Source organism: Theobroma cacao, chromosome 1 (assembly GCF_053813885.1).
Source record: "Theobroma cacao isolate CCN51 chromosome 1, ASM5381388v1, whole genome shotgun sequence".
In the NCBI taxonomy this organism is placed as follows: Eukaryota; Viridiplantae; Streptophyta; class Magnoliopsida; order Malvales; family Malvaceae; genus Theobroma; species Theobroma cacao.
Window position 1 is genome coordinate 2,705,326 of NC_142639.1, and position 17,110 is coordinate 2,722,435.

Below are 17,110 nucleotides of genomic sequence, written 5' to 3' on the forward strand. Positions count from 1 at the left end.
TTAAAACAAGTTAACCTGAAAAGCCCAATTCCTACCAAACAAAACTTTTCCGCAGAAACGAACACCAGAGATCCTGTAATCGTCGTTGGCTCCCTCTTGGCTTTCACCATCGATTTCCCTCTAGGGTTAGGGTTTCGATACCTCCGATTCTCTTCTCAAAGATGTGGCACGAAGCTAGGAGATCGGAGAGGAAAGTCCACGACATGATGGACGCGGCTCGAAAGAGAGCCCAAAGAAGAGCCATCTTCTTGGCCAAAAGGCGCGGTGATCCTCAACAGTCCATTCAAGTCATCGGCTCTCGCTGCCGTATCCACCGCGACGACGCTCTCTATCACGCAAGCGAAGACCAGCAAGGCCTGTAAGTAAATTAATCAATATTTCCATAAATAATTTTATTAACGTTCCAGTACATATGTCAAAGCTTTCCATTTAATCCGTTTTTTTTTTTTTTGCAGGATTCCTTGGAATGGAAAACAAGACGTTTTGATTGATAGGTAATTTAATTTCTCTTTTCTTTCTCTTTTTTGTAACATCGTTTTGGATAAGGTTTTGTTTTTTTTAATTAATTGTTTATTTTATATTTTAGATTTGATGGCCGAGCTCTACTTGATTTTATTCGGGAGCCAGGGACGCGGCATTTTAGGAATCAAGAGAAGTCTGAAGAAGAAAAAGAAGTAGAAGAGTTTGTAAATTTTGAGCGTTATCGGGATTTAATTAAGCATCGGCGTAGAGGATGTCGGTACTTTTTTATTTCTAGGAATTGATAAATTGTGTTTTTAGTTTTCCTTGTTGGTTTTGAATGCCTTTTATTGCTTACATTGCAAATGTAAGATATAAGGATAAAAGTCAGTTATAAGAATAGGGAATTACTTTTCAAATGAGCTTTATTAGCTGAAATTTTGTATTTTTTGACAGTTATGGACGAGGAGGGTTTGCAACATGTGAATCAAGAAATGGAGGCAAAAGTTACAGCACCATTTCAATCGGACAGGTTTAATTTCTTTTTTTGAACCCATTTGATGATATTTGTGGTGCATATAATAATACTAGAGTTAAATTTTTCAGATAATTTTACAAGTGCCTGTCTTATTTACGTTTCTAACAAATTCTGGCACTCTTTCAGAAATGTTTGGTTCATACTGTATAGGTTTTTAGAGTGATCTTAGCATGGAGTTTTATAGATGGTTGGAGCAAATCTTTTGCTTAGTGTTGTGCTATTCAGAAACTAATTTAGAAATATGTTAGCTTTGTAGAAGATCAAAGTTACAAACTTGGCTTGCCTCTTACTTTCCTTTCATATGGATTTTAGAAATCATCTTTGATGGGCTTGTTCTTTGCCTTAGTAGTTGATTTCTTGCAAAGCAGGAGAATTTTTTTTTTTTTGTCAATTTTGATGCATATATCATGAAGATATACTGGGTGACCTGCATGTATAAAGTTTGGTTTAGACTGTTTCTAGAGGTGATTGGTGTGCCTCATTTTGGTTTCTTGCTATCTGTAGTTTTTATCCTTACTTATCTTGTTTCTTGTTTATGTATATTTGGCAGATCACAGCCAGCACAACCAGCTAATAAGGGTTCATATTCGCAAGTTGGGTTCTCTTATGACGGAAATGGGAAAGAGGAAGCTAATTTTTCAGACATTGATGAAGATGAGGAGGAGGAGGATGAGGAGGAGGAGGAAGATGATGAATTCAACAGTGATGATAGTAATGATGAAGGAATGGATATAATAGCAAAAGAATTTGGAGTGAAAAGGTATGGTTGGCTTGTCTATATGGATAAAAAGGCAAAAGAGGAAGAAAAAAGACAGAAGGAAGTGATCAAAGGCGATCCTGCAATCGTAAGTTGGATAAGACATGTTGGTTATGATTGCATTTTGTAATTTAACTTTTGCTGATTGCAAATCCAAAATTCTGAACTTCTAGAGGAAACTGAGTCGCAAAGAAAGGAGAAAAGCTTCTCAAATTGAGAGGGAGAGAGAAAGAGAAACAGCACGGATAACTGGAACAAGAGTACTCCATAATGATCCCTACCGGTACAAAATTTGGAAGATTTCTTCTACGAACTTGTAGAATCGGATATGACATCATGCCTAAAATGTTGATACTTCTTTTGCTTCATGCAGGGAACCTAGGCGAAGTCCAACCTATGAGGCTTATCCGCGTTCTAGGAGGTATACTGTGTCTTAGGTTTCTCTTGAAGCTGTTGTCTGTTGTATATAAAAGGAATTTTAAGTATAGTTTTCCTATTCAGGTCAAGATCAAGATCACGTTCATACTCTCCATCATACTCAAGGCGCCATGCACGTGGAGGTTATTCTGATGATTCTCATAGAAGTAAACCAAAGGCTCCAAAAATAGAGTATATTACAGAGTTTGGGGGCTCTGGCGACGGGGATGGACCAAAGCTTGAAGGATTTTCTCCGCCATCATCGCCTCCATTCCAGGCTGACATGTTGAACCGGTCGGAGCACTCGACCTTTAATTCTTGCAAAGATAGATTGGACAGTCTTTACTCTGCTGCAGCTTATCCCCATTTTGTTGCCTGAGGCAAACTTTTCTGGTTTAAAATAAATCTGCCCTAGGGTCATCAGCATAACTGGAAAGAGGGAGAAGGAAGGAGGCTTCCCTTCTGAAGCTCATATTTACCCTGAAATGGAATTTGTGTGAATACTTGCCAGTTTCATGAAACCATGAAAATGGGCTTATCTAATGCTTCTCCTTTCCTGCAGGCCATCATCTGGTCACATACTTGAGGCACTTCATGTTGATCCTGCATCTGGTGTGTCTCTTGATAAAGAAAAGAGCAGTAAAGTGTCAAAACCAGCAGTAAGGTATCAGTATAATCTCTACTTCTGTGATTACTGTTATCTAGAAAAGATCATTTTAATATTTTGTTTTCAGATGGCCTGAATTTAACATGTTTATTTCCTCTCTGTCAGCACAACGTCAGCGTTAGCAAAGTTGACAAAAGGGAGTACCTCTGGAGGACCCTCAAAACAGGTGCAGGGTGAGAAGAAAGAAACTCCTCAGGAGCGGCTAAAAAGGATCATGAACAGGCAGTTAAACAAGCAAAGTATGACATAGATGATATTTGCTTTATGCAGCTGTTGATTCAATGATATCTTTTCATGCTCTGTTGGAATGTTAGAGGAATGATGTATTCCTTTGTTATTGAGTTGTGTTTTTTTTCTTGATTTTCTTTAGCTTTTCTTTTATTTGTACATTTACTTGGAACACAACAGAGAGGTGGTAGATTGGTACAAGAGGGTTTGTGTTTGTAGTGTCACATGTTCCTTCAATGACTTGTATTTATGGTTTGATAAGCTGATTGCTTCTATAGTTAAGAAAGACACAGCAGCGGAAATGGCTAAGAAACGAGAGCAAGAGCGCCAAAGACTGGAAAAACTTGCAGAAACAAGCCGATTAAGTCGTCAAAGGCATCGCAGCCGCAGTAGGAGCTACAGTCACTCTCCTCCAAGGTATATATCCTGGAATATTTATATGTTTGTGTTTAATCCATATGGCTTATGATGAAAGTTTTCTGCCACAGATTAAGATGTCCTTGCAAACCAACCAAAGATAAATATGAGCTTTTATGAGTCATTGTCTGTTGGTTAATTTATTTGTTGTGAGGGAATTGGGAGGTATTAAGATGCTTTAGTAGCATGATATGCAAAACAGGAATTGCTGCTTGAAGTTTAAACAAAATAAATAACCAGAGACTTTTACCTGGGAGGTGAAGAAGTTTATAAATCTACTGATGTGTATCTCAGCTTATGCTGTTTCTATTATCTTCCTTTGTCCCTTTTATTTTTGGTCCATCTGGTTAAAGACTTGATTGTGTTATTTTCTTCTCTTAGAAGCAGTAAATAACATTTGGTTGGGTTGTTCCTGATATTGTCAGGGAAACTATGTAATTTAGCAATATATGCTCTTTCTATGATAACAAAATATATTGTGGTGCTCTCTTATGAATGTCTTGTACATCTGGTGAATAATTTCTTTACTGCAGAAGATATCGACGGAGTAGAAGTCCAAGTAGGAGTAGGAGTTCTCGAAGATACTATTCTCGTTCACGCTCACGTTCACGATCTAGGTCCCACTCTTACTCTCGCTCCCGTTCTCGTTCTAATTCCTGCTCGCCCAGGTGGTCATTTTGCTCTGTTAATCAGATATTCCTTTGTTGCTTGATGTGTAATGCTTGGAGGCTGATTTAGAGTTTGTATAAAATTGCAGGGTAAGAAGCCGTTCAAGGTACTGAAAGCAATTGCTGCACCTGAGAAGGTTGCAGGCAGGGTATTTCATATTTTATGTATGCAGTGTTGCGATGCCCAGCTTTTGAGAATATGTTGCAAAATGGTGTAGGGTGTTCTAATCAGTAATGATATGTTCTTTATAATCTTCCTGACTTTTACCAAAGTGCATGTAATATAATAAATAAGTTTTCTGATATGATCCATTCCTTTTTTTTTTAATATAGAAATTACTGTTATGAAGCATTTTGCATTTAATTTCTTGAATTGAGTTAAAAAAAAAGAGGGGGGGGGGGGGGGGGGGGGTGGAGAAACGAAAAGAAAATAGTAGTAATATAATAATGAACAGGTTTAAGTCTCAGCCTGCGTTGCGCGTGGCAGATTGTGAAGGACTTCTTCAGTGGTGGTTGGGTTTGTATGCGAATGTCGAGATGCTACATTTCCTTGTTTTTTTCAGTCTCAGTCACTGACAATTCCAGAATGACTGCTCACGGTGATGAAGCTAGCAGAGAATATTGATTCCAGTTGTGGAATAAAATTTTGTTATCTCTAGGAGGTGCGATTTGATTGGTAAAATTTTAATAAACCCGAAGTATAAAATGGTCTTTTTTTTCTTGTTCTGGAATAAAAGAAAATATTATGTATTATTGTTAAATAAATTTGGCCAAACATTTGAATCAAACTCCAGCCCAAAATAAATTTGAAAAGAAAAGATTTTGAGTTGAGTCAGGTTGCTTGTTTTCACCAAGGGTAATGGAATTGAGTCTGTCCCGTTCAGTCGAAACCGAGTTAATCCAATAAATCAATTATTTATAGTCGGTTATTCCATTATAATTATTTTCATCAACACTTCTCAAGAAAAAGATTAATAAAATTACTCATCTCCATATTCTGATTTCAATCTACAAAGATAGTTCAACAACAACTCACATGTAACATCAAGTGACAAATAATGAAATAAATCCAACATACAATATTTTTCTTCTTTTTTTTTTTTTTTGAAAGGCAACATTTCAATGTAATATACAATACAAACTAACTTAAAAAAAAAAACACGATTTGAGGAAAATAAATTAGTGAACATGAAGTCTATCATAAAACTTCTCAAAAAACTATGTTCCAACCACATTCTTTAAAGATAGATCTCCCATAATTTTATGAACACTTCTTTACATGTTAAAGAAAACAATTCTGATTAGTATAAACTTAAGGATAGCACAAACTAAATATTTTCTAAATGTAAATATTTATCTGGTATTAAGGATTTAGGATATATTATTAAAAATATACATTATTCTTCAACTGTCTGTTCTCGAATTGAAAAATTTTAGACATAAAAATTTGATTGACTAAATCAAATTTATATCAAAACCCAAATAGTCGAGTATAAATTAACTGAATTTAATTGATTTGATTGATTATTTCCAAGTTTCGGTAGAAATTTGAGTCAGCCATTTGAGACTAGGACGAAGGAACCATGGAGGGGACTGGATCTAGGTGATGTATGGTCGTTGGTGTACATAGCTACCCCACATGCCGGTTCTGGGTGTCCAAGTGACATTGCCAAGGGTGTCCTGAATAACATTGACGTGGATATTCACCAGTCTCACGCACTGCTCCTTGATGGCGATTGGAGCTCGTCAATAAATAAATCATACTACAATGAAACACATACAATTTAGTGGACGATGAAGGATTGTCATGTATCTGCCTATCCATACTTAAAACATCTCAAAATTTCTCATCTTCCCTTTTCTTACGCCACTTTGAATTGGACAAATCATTACAATTCATTTTGATTGCTACTTGGAAAAATATGGTTCTTTCATTTGTTAACAGTACTAAGAAAACCGAAAGGAGTTAATTAGATGGTGTGACACCTAAAATGATGTAGATGTTGGTGGAGTTTAATTTGGATGCGACTACAACAAGTACTGAAATTAAAGCATTTGCAGAAGCTGTCACAACACCAGTTTAATTTATGCTATGTATCGACAATTTGTACTGAATGGTCTGCTATAGGTGGGGTGGGTTACTCCGGAAGAGTTGCCTGCACTGATAAGCGGTTCAAACCAATTGCATATGAATTTAGTGCATATTTTATGTCAATTTCAAGCGACTAAAATCTTAAGATTGTCGGTAAATTATGAGTTATATTAGATAAACGTAAAATATGTCATATTAATTATGTATTTTTCTAATTCATAATTCAAATCGAACAATCGCAATAAACAAGATTATCATAAAATATTTTCTTTTTTATTCGAAACTTCTAATCTGATATTGATAGCACCAAAGGTGGCTAACATGACATGACATGGGACAACGAAATCATGTTTTGAATGATGAATGGTATAGATAATTTCAGCAGCACAATGGTCCATGGCCGCCTGTGACATAAGAGTGCTAAATTGTGGAAATAATGCAGTCGCGTGATGGAACTTTCTTGGTCATGTTTAAGTTTCATAATATGAATCTAGATTTTTCTAGTTTTGACATTGTCTCTACCCCGCACCAACAAAAAGCAACATACCATTTTATGGCACAGAATAAAAAAAATACCCTTTTTTTTGTTTTTGCAAATTCAAAATAATCTCTGAAGAAAAAGTTCTGAGAAAACGGCAAGGGTTGTGCTTATTTAATTAAGAGATCAAAACCTCTGTAGCAAAAGTGTGGAAGAATCGAAGTTTGCCCTTAGATATCATCTTCCTTTTCTCTGTGTGAGCTGCCCTTTAGCCCTTTTAGCTTTTTCCCGTGGGAAACACGGATTTTCTCTTCTTGCTGTCATGATCTAAAAGCAAAATTCTTCTCTCTTTTTTATTTTTTTTTCATAATTTATTTTGTGGATGAACTAAAGCAAAGCTAGCTATCAGAGACTTACAATTGAATCCTTGCTTTATTCCATCCTTATCACACGCACGCGTCTCTTCACTCATGAAATAGAGGCGCCCATCTCTCAACTTTAGGCCACAAATATTCACACCTTTACTTTGCCCCCTAGCTAGCTATATTGATTCAGATTGATCATAGAAAGAAAGAAAGAAAGATAGGAGCTTGGAAGAAGAAAATTCAAATTCAGAAAAAGGTCATCACTAACTCATCAAACCAAAAAATCTGACCACCACACGAGGGGACACTTACTTTAATCACACTTTAATCCAACATGGATTGATAAAATAACATGTTGGTAGCATTTTCTACCAATTGAATATGGTGATTTGTCACTGTTTTAGGCAAAGAGTATGGATACCTTCATGTAAACTTAGAGGTTTCTTTCTATATTATAAGACCTTGAACCGAAAGCTTTGCTTGAAAATGTACTTGGTAAGAATCATATATTGCTGTATTATCACTAAAATATTGATTTATACAAGGAGCCTTGACAATCAAGTACCTCTCGAGGAGCCTTTTTAGGTAATAAATTAACATTAAATTTTAGCTTTTAATTCAGATTTACTTAAACAATGAAGCAATGGATCCCAATTTTTCTTTGTTTGTTAAATTAACCCACTTGTACTAGGCTTTACCTGCCAAATTATTCCTAGAAAAGCCCCTATCTAGGAAAACCACACTTGATTCGTTTGCTTAATTAATAATTAGAGAGGAAGAAGCACATGGGAAGGTGTATCTTTTCTCTGATTAATTTAAGCCTAATTACCCACAATCTTTTATCCAACTGTTTTTAAAATAAGATGATTAATCAGTAGGTTAGATCCTTTGCCCTACAAAATGATAATATTCTCCAAAGCATGCATATTCTCAACCTTATATAATTGCCCAAATATTATATTATCATCATAATAACCACTCCCCCCCCCCCCCCCTGTGTGAATTCTGTTACTTGTTGATTTTTTTAATCCTATATTATCTTTATGGCTAGATCTTCAGTTAAAATATGGTGATATCAAATCAGATTCTTTTTTCTTTTTTATTATCTCTTCCTCACGTCAAACATGATGTCAAATTCCTATTTGTGCATATGCATTGCCATGCCTGACATCTTTGAATTGAAATGAAATGAGGATGATGGCAATTGGCAATGAGATCAGTTATGGGCTCAAGACAAGATCGTCCCTGTTTGACATATGTTTTGAAACCATATCGTATTGCATTTCTGGTTCTATAGCTGTATGAGAAATGCCTGTATCCTATGCCCATTCCCTATCTCTCTAATTTTGATGGAACTAATCCTGTTTCATTCACTAATTAGGAAAAATTATGTTGATTTGATCATATTTACAAGAAAAATCCGATTCAATAATTGAGACAGAATCAACCTCAAGAATCAAGGGACTCAAGTTTTCAGATGTTTTTGTTGGGGTACATGCATGATGCTTGCGTCTGTTGGCAAGTGGTTTTCCCTAATAGGGACCAAAGAATTTGATTCAATGGAAATTCCACTAAAGCTAAGAGCTACGAAATGGTCGTAGCTACTAGGTAGAATCATCCTTTGCAGTCCAATTTCTACTCCCCTTTCGCATCAATACGGTGATGGTTTTGTTCTTTTGGAATCTTGAAACTCATGATTTGATCCACTGGTTTGGAAAGAAAGAAACGAACTGATGATAAGCTTGTGGATTATTCGAAAATCTTGATCATTCAATCCAAGCACATACGCGTGTATGATTTGTCTCTAGTAATCGGCCAACTGAATTTATTATGAAAACTGGTACATCAAAACTAACTATCGACAGTGTCATCTTTTCTGATTTTCCCTTTTGTGAACGTAATGACCCAAGGGGAGAGAGATGGATGGCTTGACTAATCGGTGTTCAAGGGAACACATATGTAGGGTTGAGGAAGACAAGTAAGCAATGCTGCCCACTACTTTCACTCGGAGAAAATCAGGGTGGGCGATTTTCTTGTTCACCCATGGACCCCTACTTGCCCCCACTTGCTCCAAATATAGGACAATGCCATCTTCCAATTAATTCTATGGACAGTGCCCCCGGACGGTTCCACATTCCCACAACCATTTGTGACTTCACCTAGATTTTTTGTAGCTTATGGTTCGAACTTGGTGGCCATGCCAAATGGTCCATCCTCCTTCCCCCTTCGAAAGCCCTACAAATCTAATCCCACACCTTGGTTCCTGTTTGATGTGATGATCAGTTTGCAACCACTAAAGCTGCTTTGGTCCATGCAAAAGTCCCACAGATCTAAAAGGCAAACTCTTTCTTTATGCTCAAATTTATTGCGAAAAAGATGTATATGTTTGCTCAATAAAGAAAGTGCCAAGACTAACTTAAAAATGTCAATCAAATTGATAAGGAACGTATAGGTAAATTCTTTATATTATTATTAATTTGACTTTTAACTTTAAGACTCAGTTTTTTTATAAAAAAAATCAAAATTCAAGTAGTCCAAATTTATATAATAGGTTAACGGATACTTTTTATAAATATTATATTAACCAATATCAAGTAGCACTAATTAATATTTTTCATATTATAAATAATTCCATAAAAATAAGAAGTTCTCCATACTACATGGGCCATGCACACCTGAGAGTACCCCTAAAGCCTCAACCAAGCCTGAGCCATGAGTAGTTTCGAAGTTACTTCCAAACTAAGATGTTTGCAAGTGGACATTTGCTTAATAAGGTAAATGGGATTTTGGAGCTGTTACCTTAGTCCGATTAATGTGTGATGAGATACGAATATGTTAAAAGCTTGTAAAAGATATGCTGAACCCCCTAGCCATCAGCCGTTGACCAATTACATCGTTACCGACCTATTGATTAAGACTTTAGCCCCAAAAAATATAAATATTTGAGATATATATATATATATATATATTTCTTCTTTAGACCTGATCAAGGTAACGAAAATCAAGGCCACCATCACATGTTGGTGGCTAGCTAGCTATATATCTTCTTAATTTTTTTTTTAACCCAAGTCTTAAGTCAATTGACTAACTGTAATCCCACATAATTAAAGTATTGTAAAATTGATGTTTTGAGGAATATTAGTGTCTTAATCATGTGCTGATATGCTCAGCCTGAGAAAGTGACCGTTAATTTCCAACTGATTTTTTTTTTAATAATAATGGGATCGAAATGCAATACTATCCCTTAATATCTTAGTCTGGTGTACTCAGTACTGTGATTGACTGCTAGATCAGACATTCATGATTTTTGATTCGGACAATTGGGGTCCCGAGAACTGCATTTCTAAAATGAGCTTCAATTACCCTTTATCTCATGATCCGACGGTAATCATTGTCTCAATGAGCAAAGGCGGTCATCATGGATATATCCAACCTTAACCCTTAAGCAATTTAGGAAAAAAAAAATTCAGGCAAAGACTGACTCGTATGACACCGAGACGAGCACCCAATTATCTTTTATTTTTTATAAAAAAAAAAAAACAGAACTCAAAGATAATTAACATGCTTACACGCGTCAAGCGGGAATGATTCTTGGCCCTTAACTGTCAGCTACTGAGCCTGCCAGCAGAGTGCCACCATTGTCAATGTAAATCCATGTAAAAAAAGACGTTGGGATTTAACCGCCGAAATTCCTTTTAACATCCACTTACAATAATGCCTATTTTATATTTGATTCCATTGGAATTATTTTAACATTTAGATTTTTTCCAATATTTTAAGTGTTTGTGCTATTGTTGTAAAGGAGCAGGTTAAGTGCCGCGGTCTACACACTAATCTGTAAAGTTTTGTTCATTTTGATTCATCGGTTTCACGATTTTATTTTACAAAAAATATTTTATAAATTATTAAATACTCAATATCACTTTAATATATATACAATTGATATAAAATTCATTATTTTTTTTTAAAACATAATATCCTTTCCCATTTTAATAAAGACTCACAATTCTTAATAATATATCGTTAATACTTAGAATTAGTGTTGTTACCAGTTTGTCATGTTCCACATCATTGCCTATTTTAACATATTGACCTCATAATTTTATTTCACAAAAAACACTCATAAATTGAAAAATGTAAAAAACCTTAAATATTCAATTTTACTTTAATACACACATAACCAATGTGAAATTTATAATCTCTTTTTAAAACCATGACATCCTCACTTAATTTGAGATTCATAATTTCTAATTGGGACCGTGACATTTGCCTATATACGAAATTAATAGCTCCTAGTAGAGACCATGACACTAAGACTAAGCTTAATATAGTTGGGTAGGATGGTCGTCGTAGTAGTAGTAGTAGTAGTAGTAGTATTAATTTGATGGGAAGGTTGTATGGAAAATTAAACTTGGGGAGAGGTGAAACCCCCACGTGAGTATACCAAACCCTTCGCCTAAAAGTATGTGAGGTATTACTGCTCCCAATTGTGCTTCAGTTCTCAAAACTCGGGTTTTCCTCATTAATTAAAAACCGGTGCACCATTTTTCCAACTTCTCAACTACATTCACTTTGGGGGATATTGATTCCCAGCTCGGGCTGCTCGTGATTTTGTTAAGTTTTTCATTAGAAAATAGATTAAACTTGCATAGGGGCCTTTACTAAAATTGAACATTAATAAAAGTTAATAAATTAATCATGAGTAACCTATGAAGACAGGAAAATGAAATCCAAGTATTCTTAATAAGCTAAGTACCTTTCCAATCATATCATGGAAATGATCATATTTTTATAGACACGTAAATAGGTAAATCAATCTCTTTCCTTCGTACTTTTTACTACTTCCTTGTAATTCCCCTTTTTTATGTATTTTCTTCTAGCCAAAAAACATTTTTCTCCACAGTTTTCTTCCAACAATCTTTCTTTTTTGCCCTTTCCTCATACCTCTTAACAAATCAAAGGTTGAATCGAGTTATGCTTTGTTGGCAATAATATCTCAAATCGTCTTTAAGACTTTGACACTACCCCTTTTACTTTTATTCCATTTAACTTTGTCTCATCTACCAAAATCCTAGAGATGCTAAGCTGAATTCCAAGGAAAAGTCTAGTTAAGGAATCAAATCACAAATTAATTTCCATCAACACCCCCCCCCCCCCCCCCCCCCCCAAAAAAAAAAAGAAAATAGCTTTCTTTTCTTTTCTTTCCCCCAACACTCATCAAGAACTTAATCAAACATCTCACTTGGACTCTAATCAATGTGATAACTATGCCTCCCCCTTATGAAACATCTCCTTGTTAGGCGTGGATTGTAATCCTGTTTTAGGAGCACCAAACAAGGATTAGGAAGCCAGCTTCATTACTCGCCAATCTCATGCTTATGACCAATCATTAGTTTAATTTGTTTGTTTTCTTTTTTAATTTACCAACGAAAATGGGCGGAAAAAATTCATTATTTTCTTTCTTAAATAAATAAATAACCCTAAAAAAAAAGTTTGTTAACGTTAGCATACAACAATGTGGCATTATGATTGTATGCCGCGCTTTATCTAAGCTGTCAAGCTAATTCATGATTGCAAATGGGACCCCAAATTGGCCGTACCAGCGGCAAAAGGTTGCATTTAACAGTAACTTAAACAAAACAAAAGCTTCTTTGTTTCTGTTTTTTCCTTATTTGATGAGACTAAGGAATTTCTATCCATTCTATAAAGGTAAATTGATGATTAAGGATACCAGATGATTGTTGAGTCTTCAATTCTTCTTTATTAGATTTTCTCCCACGCCTAAACATATATTAGTACCGAGTAATAATATTGCATAATGTTTTCATCACATTGCTAGAATTTTACTTCCATAATGCTTGAAATTATTATTGATAATCATATAAGTTCAATATAACAGTGATGAGCATTAACTTAAAGTGAAGTGCAGATTAATATATTATATTTAATAATAATTTTACGAGTTTAATGTGATAATGATCACATTAAATTCCCAAATGTTGAATTCATATTGAAAAATTGTACTATGTTATCAATAGGAAAGGGAAAGAAAATTCACATGAAATAAAATCACCATCTTTGTCTATTCCCCTTTCTTGCAAAAATACCCAATCATAATTTACCATGAAAAGAGCCGTTGCTCAACAGTGAACATCACATTGTATTGTATTTCTAAGCAAAGGACAAAGCACAAGGTCACTTGCTATTATAAAAAATCACCAAGGTTAATTAAGGAAGGTAAAAAGTTGTACTGAAAATATCTTAAAATAAAAACAACCACCATTACCAAAATCTCCAAGATGGGCTCCACCTTGGAAACAGCTATAAATACGCACCGTTTCTTTACTCACAGAAGTCCTCTCCCCCAAAAAATTAAGCTCCCCCCCTTTCCGCTCCCCTTCGTCACTTCTCTCCATTTTCACTGAAAAAAAAAAAAAACACAGAACAGAAGTGAGTGGAAGGAAACATTTTCTTTTCCGACAGTGTTTTTTTATTTTCGACGAGAATTAGAAAAGCCATCGTCGTTAGTTTTTAAAAGTAACAATGGTCGACGTGGACCGGAGAATGGCCGGTCTAAACCCGGCCCACATAGCAGGCCTACGCCGTCTCTCTGCTCGCGCTTCCGCTCCTTCAACTCCGGCTTCCCTTCCAGTTCGCAACGGTCTTCAGTCTTTCTCTTCTTTAGCAGATAAAGTTATAACCCATTTAAGAAATTCGGGTTTCCAAGTCCAACCTGGTTTATGCGACGCCGAGTTCGCCCGAGCGGAAGCCGAGTTTGGCTTCGTTTTCCCACCCGACCTTCGAGCCATATTATCAGCCGGGTTACCCGTAGGTCCGGGTTTTCCCGATTGGCGATCTGCTGGAGCCCGACTCCATCTACGGGCTTCGCTTGATCTTCCTATCGCTGCAATCTCCTTTCAGATCGCGCGTAACACTTTATGGTCTAAATCGTGGGGTCCCAGACCCTCCGACCCGGAAAAAGCATTACGGGTAGCCAGAAATGCGCTTAAAAGAGCTCCCCTTTTGATCCCCATTTTCAATCACTGCTATATTCCCTGTAACCCGTCTTTAGCGGGTAACCCCATTTTCTTCATCGACGAGACCCGGGTTTTCTGTTGCGGGTTTGATATATCCGATTTTTTTGAGATGGAATCTTTGTTCCGGTGCTCCGAATCCGACCCCGAATTGTTGAAAAAGCAGAGATCGGTTAGTGAGAAATCAGCCGGGTCGTCCACTAATTTCTCGAGGCGGAGTCTGGATGCGGGTTTGGTAACCGGGTCGAGAACCCCTAGATGGGTCGAGTTCTGGAGCGACGCGGCTGTTGATCGGCGCCGGAGAAACTCGTCGTCATCATCTTCGAATTCGTCCCCAGAGAGGTATTTCGATATGCCGAGAACCCAAATCCCGAAATGGGTCGACGAATACATCGAGCAAATCGGGTCGGTTCTTAGAGAAGGCGGGTGGGGCGAGCCAGATATATCGGAGATCGTACACGTGTCAGCATCTGGGTTCTTTGAAGGAGAGATGGTTTTGTTGGATAATCAGGCGGTCCTCGATGCGCTTCTTTTAAAAGCGGATCGGTTCTCAGATTTGCTCCGAAAAGCCGGGTGGAGCTCCGAAGAAGTTTCGGATGCGCTAGGGTTTGATTTTCGACCGGAGAAGGAAAAGAAACCTGCCAAGAAATTGTCCGCTGAGCTCGTAGAAAAAATTGGGAAACTTGCTGAATCGGTTAGCCGGTCATGACACAGCTTCAAGATTTTTTTTCTTGTTTTTCTTTTAAACTTTATTTTTAATTTTCCTTTTTTTTTTTTATGTGTTCAGGGGTCTCGGGGTTTGGATTTTCCATCTTTTGGGTTTAAAAAAAAAAGAAAATAGTAAAATATATGGGGTAACGCGTTGTACTATGAAACGAAGCGCAAAAAAAAAAAAGAGCTGAAAAAAAGAAGTTAAAATCACATTGTTGTTCATAATATATAAATAATTAATGAGAAACATAGTTATTTTTCGTTATTTACAGCTCAGATTTTCATAATCTTTTTGTTAATTTTTTGTTCTTCTCGATAACAATGGAATATTTTTGTTAGCGCCTTCTAAATCGGCACCAGTGCACGTGTGCTTATTTAATTCATTTATTTCTAAAAAATAAAAGTTGTTATTAGGTGCCACTATTTGGACATGGCTCTGTAACCAAAATTTTGATCCAATTCGTCACTTAAGTTTAGTTAAAGTGAATAGAGATATTAGATGTGAGTCAATATTTTTCTCGCATAAGAGTATGGTAAGATTTAAATAGAAATATTTGGTTCGAGTAATATAATAATTTTCAGTAAAGTTTTGATAATATCCTGCGGGGGGCGCCGCATCTATAATCAAATTAGTCCTCGAAGTCAGCTCTTCAAACACTGTCGTTTTAGCTGTTGCTTTTCATTTTCCTTTTCCTTGCTGAGGACTCCAAGTGCATTTCTCATATTTTTGGAACTAAAAAAAGGAGTGGAAACCTGCCATTGTTTTTTTGATAAAACAGGAAACGGAGATGTCTGGCAAAGATCTCTTCTTTTGAGAAGCCACCAAGCATTTAAGACAAAGAAATATATTGAATTTTAATATTTTATATTACAATTTTCTTGGAACATGGGAAAAAAATAGTGACGGGGGTTTCTAGTTTCCGGTATCCAGTATCCACGCAGAAACCTGACACCAAAACCTTCTCATCGTTTAGCTTTTAAGAGACAAAACAACGAGGTCTCTGTGTTCCATCTTGCAATAACCCCCACAACAAACAAAACCAAAATAATCTGAAATCTGAACCCTTGATTTGAAATTTCAAGGAAAGTTCAAGGGCAAATGCAACAATTTAATTCCAAAAAAAAAAAAGAATTGGGGAGCCACGTGATGTGGGGCGGTCCAAAAAATGGGGTTTGGGGTCCGTACATGAGATTAGATAGTTAGAAGAAAAGCAAAGGTGGGTTTGGTTTTTTTTTTTTTTTTTCACATATATTGATTTCATTTCACATAATTCTGTTGGCATTTGGAGAGTGAGATGTTGTACATAAAATCATAATTTAATTAAAAAGTAACTTTGGTTAGGTTTGTCAAGCTTTATTTTGTAACATTACAAGGGAGCAAGCCAGGTCGACATGTGAAAGGGAAGAGCCGACGAACGTACGGAAGAAAAGAGGATTTTGTTTCAATTTTTTTATATTAAATTCAGATAAGCCTTGATTTAATGCACCGATTTGAGAAATGCTCTGGATGACCATGAATGCTTTCAGATATTTGGTTTCTGAATCTGGAGGATTTGTTCACGCATCACTTCAGTTTTGAGTTTGGGATGATTCAGTTGTTTGCCTCATTTATGGAAAAAGATAAAACATACTATCTTTATGTCTTTTTTTTATTTGTTTTTTGCTTGGGGTCTAGTTAAGATATGTGTAATTGGTTGGCTGATGGTTTAAGTGAACTGTACGTTGGCTAAATTTATACAGCTGAATGAGTAGACTTTGTGGTCGTTGGGAGCCAACTTTTCCCTTGGCGTTTTACCCTTTTGCTCAACTGGGAATCTCTTGAATGCTGTGAGACAATGATACTTGCACTTGGTACGCTTCCGTCCTCCTACTACTCTTATGGAAAATACACTTAGAAGTTGAATACATGAGAGTGGAAGAGATTTTATAAGTTGATTTGTTCACAACTCCATCGTCAGCAAATGGGATAAAGGCCAAAACCTAATTGTCTCAAATAGGCCATGAAAGCTTCATCAAATCTCTTTCCACTTACCAATTCTAAGGACGTAGGTGACAGAGTCATAATTTTGTCGACAAACCCATTTTTCCTTGTAAAATAAACTAATCAAGAGGTTTAAATTAATTTGCAGGGTGAGAACCATAAAAAAGAAAAAGAAAAAACAAGGGTTTAGGCTTAGGGAGATCTTTGCAGACCAAACAATGAATACCAAATAATTGCACAGTAAAAGCCATTGGTTCTGTTGATCTTTGGATGCCACCTTCACCACATGTGCATTACC

At 36.2% G+C, this 17,110-nt stretch overlaps 2 protein-coding genes across 5 annotated transcripts; both read left to right on the forward strand.

The window, feature by feature from the left end:
• Positions 1 to 48: 48 nt before the first annotated feature.
• Positions 49 to 4,456, forward strand: LOC18611129 (CLK4-associating serine/arginine-rich protein). 4 transcript variants are annotated; one of them, XM_088802975.1, is made up of 13 exons: positions 49 to 358; positions 456 to 494; positions 587 to 735; positions 916 to 991; positions 1,548 to 1,842; positions 1,928 to 2,037; positions 2,128 to 2,175; positions 2,256 to 2,465; positions 2,734 to 2,835; positions 2,944 to 3,077; positions 3,345 to 3,483; positions 4,020 to 4,100; positions 4,241 to 4,456. In XM_088802975.1, exons 1-13 carry the CDS (start codon positions 162 to 164, stop codon positions 4,263 to 4,265), a joined length of 1,605 nt encoding a protein of 534 aa, XP_088659101.1. In that variant the 5' UTR covers positions 49 to 161; the 3' UTR covers positions 4,266 to 4,456. The 4 variants fall into 4 exon arrangements, with proteins under 4 accessions (XP_088659101.1, XP_017969483.1, XP_017969482.1 ...); XM_018113994.2 differs by having other exon boundaries at positions 50 to 358; positions 4,017 to 4,100; XM_018113993.2 differs by having other exon boundaries at positions 50 to 358; positions 4,020 to 4,151.
• Positions 4,457 to 13,432: 8,976 nt separating this feature from the next.
• LOC18611130 (uncharacterized) lies at positions 13,433 to 14,999 on the forward strand. The gene has a single exon (XM_007047197.3). It carries the CDS (start codon positions 13,630 to 13,632, stop codon positions 14,827 to 14,829), a length of 1,200 nt encoding a protein of 399 aa, XP_007047259.3. The 5' UTR covers positions 13,433 to 13,629; the 3' UTR covers positions 14,830 to 14,999.
• The last annotated feature ends 2,111 nt before the right edge of the window (positions 15,000 to 17,110 follow it).

Bases quoted from the DNA above. Each gene is read 5' to 3' on its own strand.
- LOC18611129 (XM_007047195.3), top strand. From the start codon at position 162: ATGTGGCACGAAGCTAGGAGATCGGAGAGGAAAGTCCACGACATGATG. The intron at 1,843-1,927 runs GTAAGTTGGATA...CTGAACTTCTAG, and splicing joins TCAAAGGCGATCCTGCAATC to AGGAAACTGAGTCGCAAAGA. The intron at 2,836-2,943 runs GTATCAGTATAA...CCTCTCTGTCAG, and splicing joins GTGTCAAAACCAGCAGTAAG to CACAACGTCAGCGTTAGCAA.
- LOC18611130 (XM_007047197.3), top strand. From the start codon at position 13,630: ATGGTCGACGTGGACCGGAGAATGGCCGGTCTAAACCCGGCCCACATA.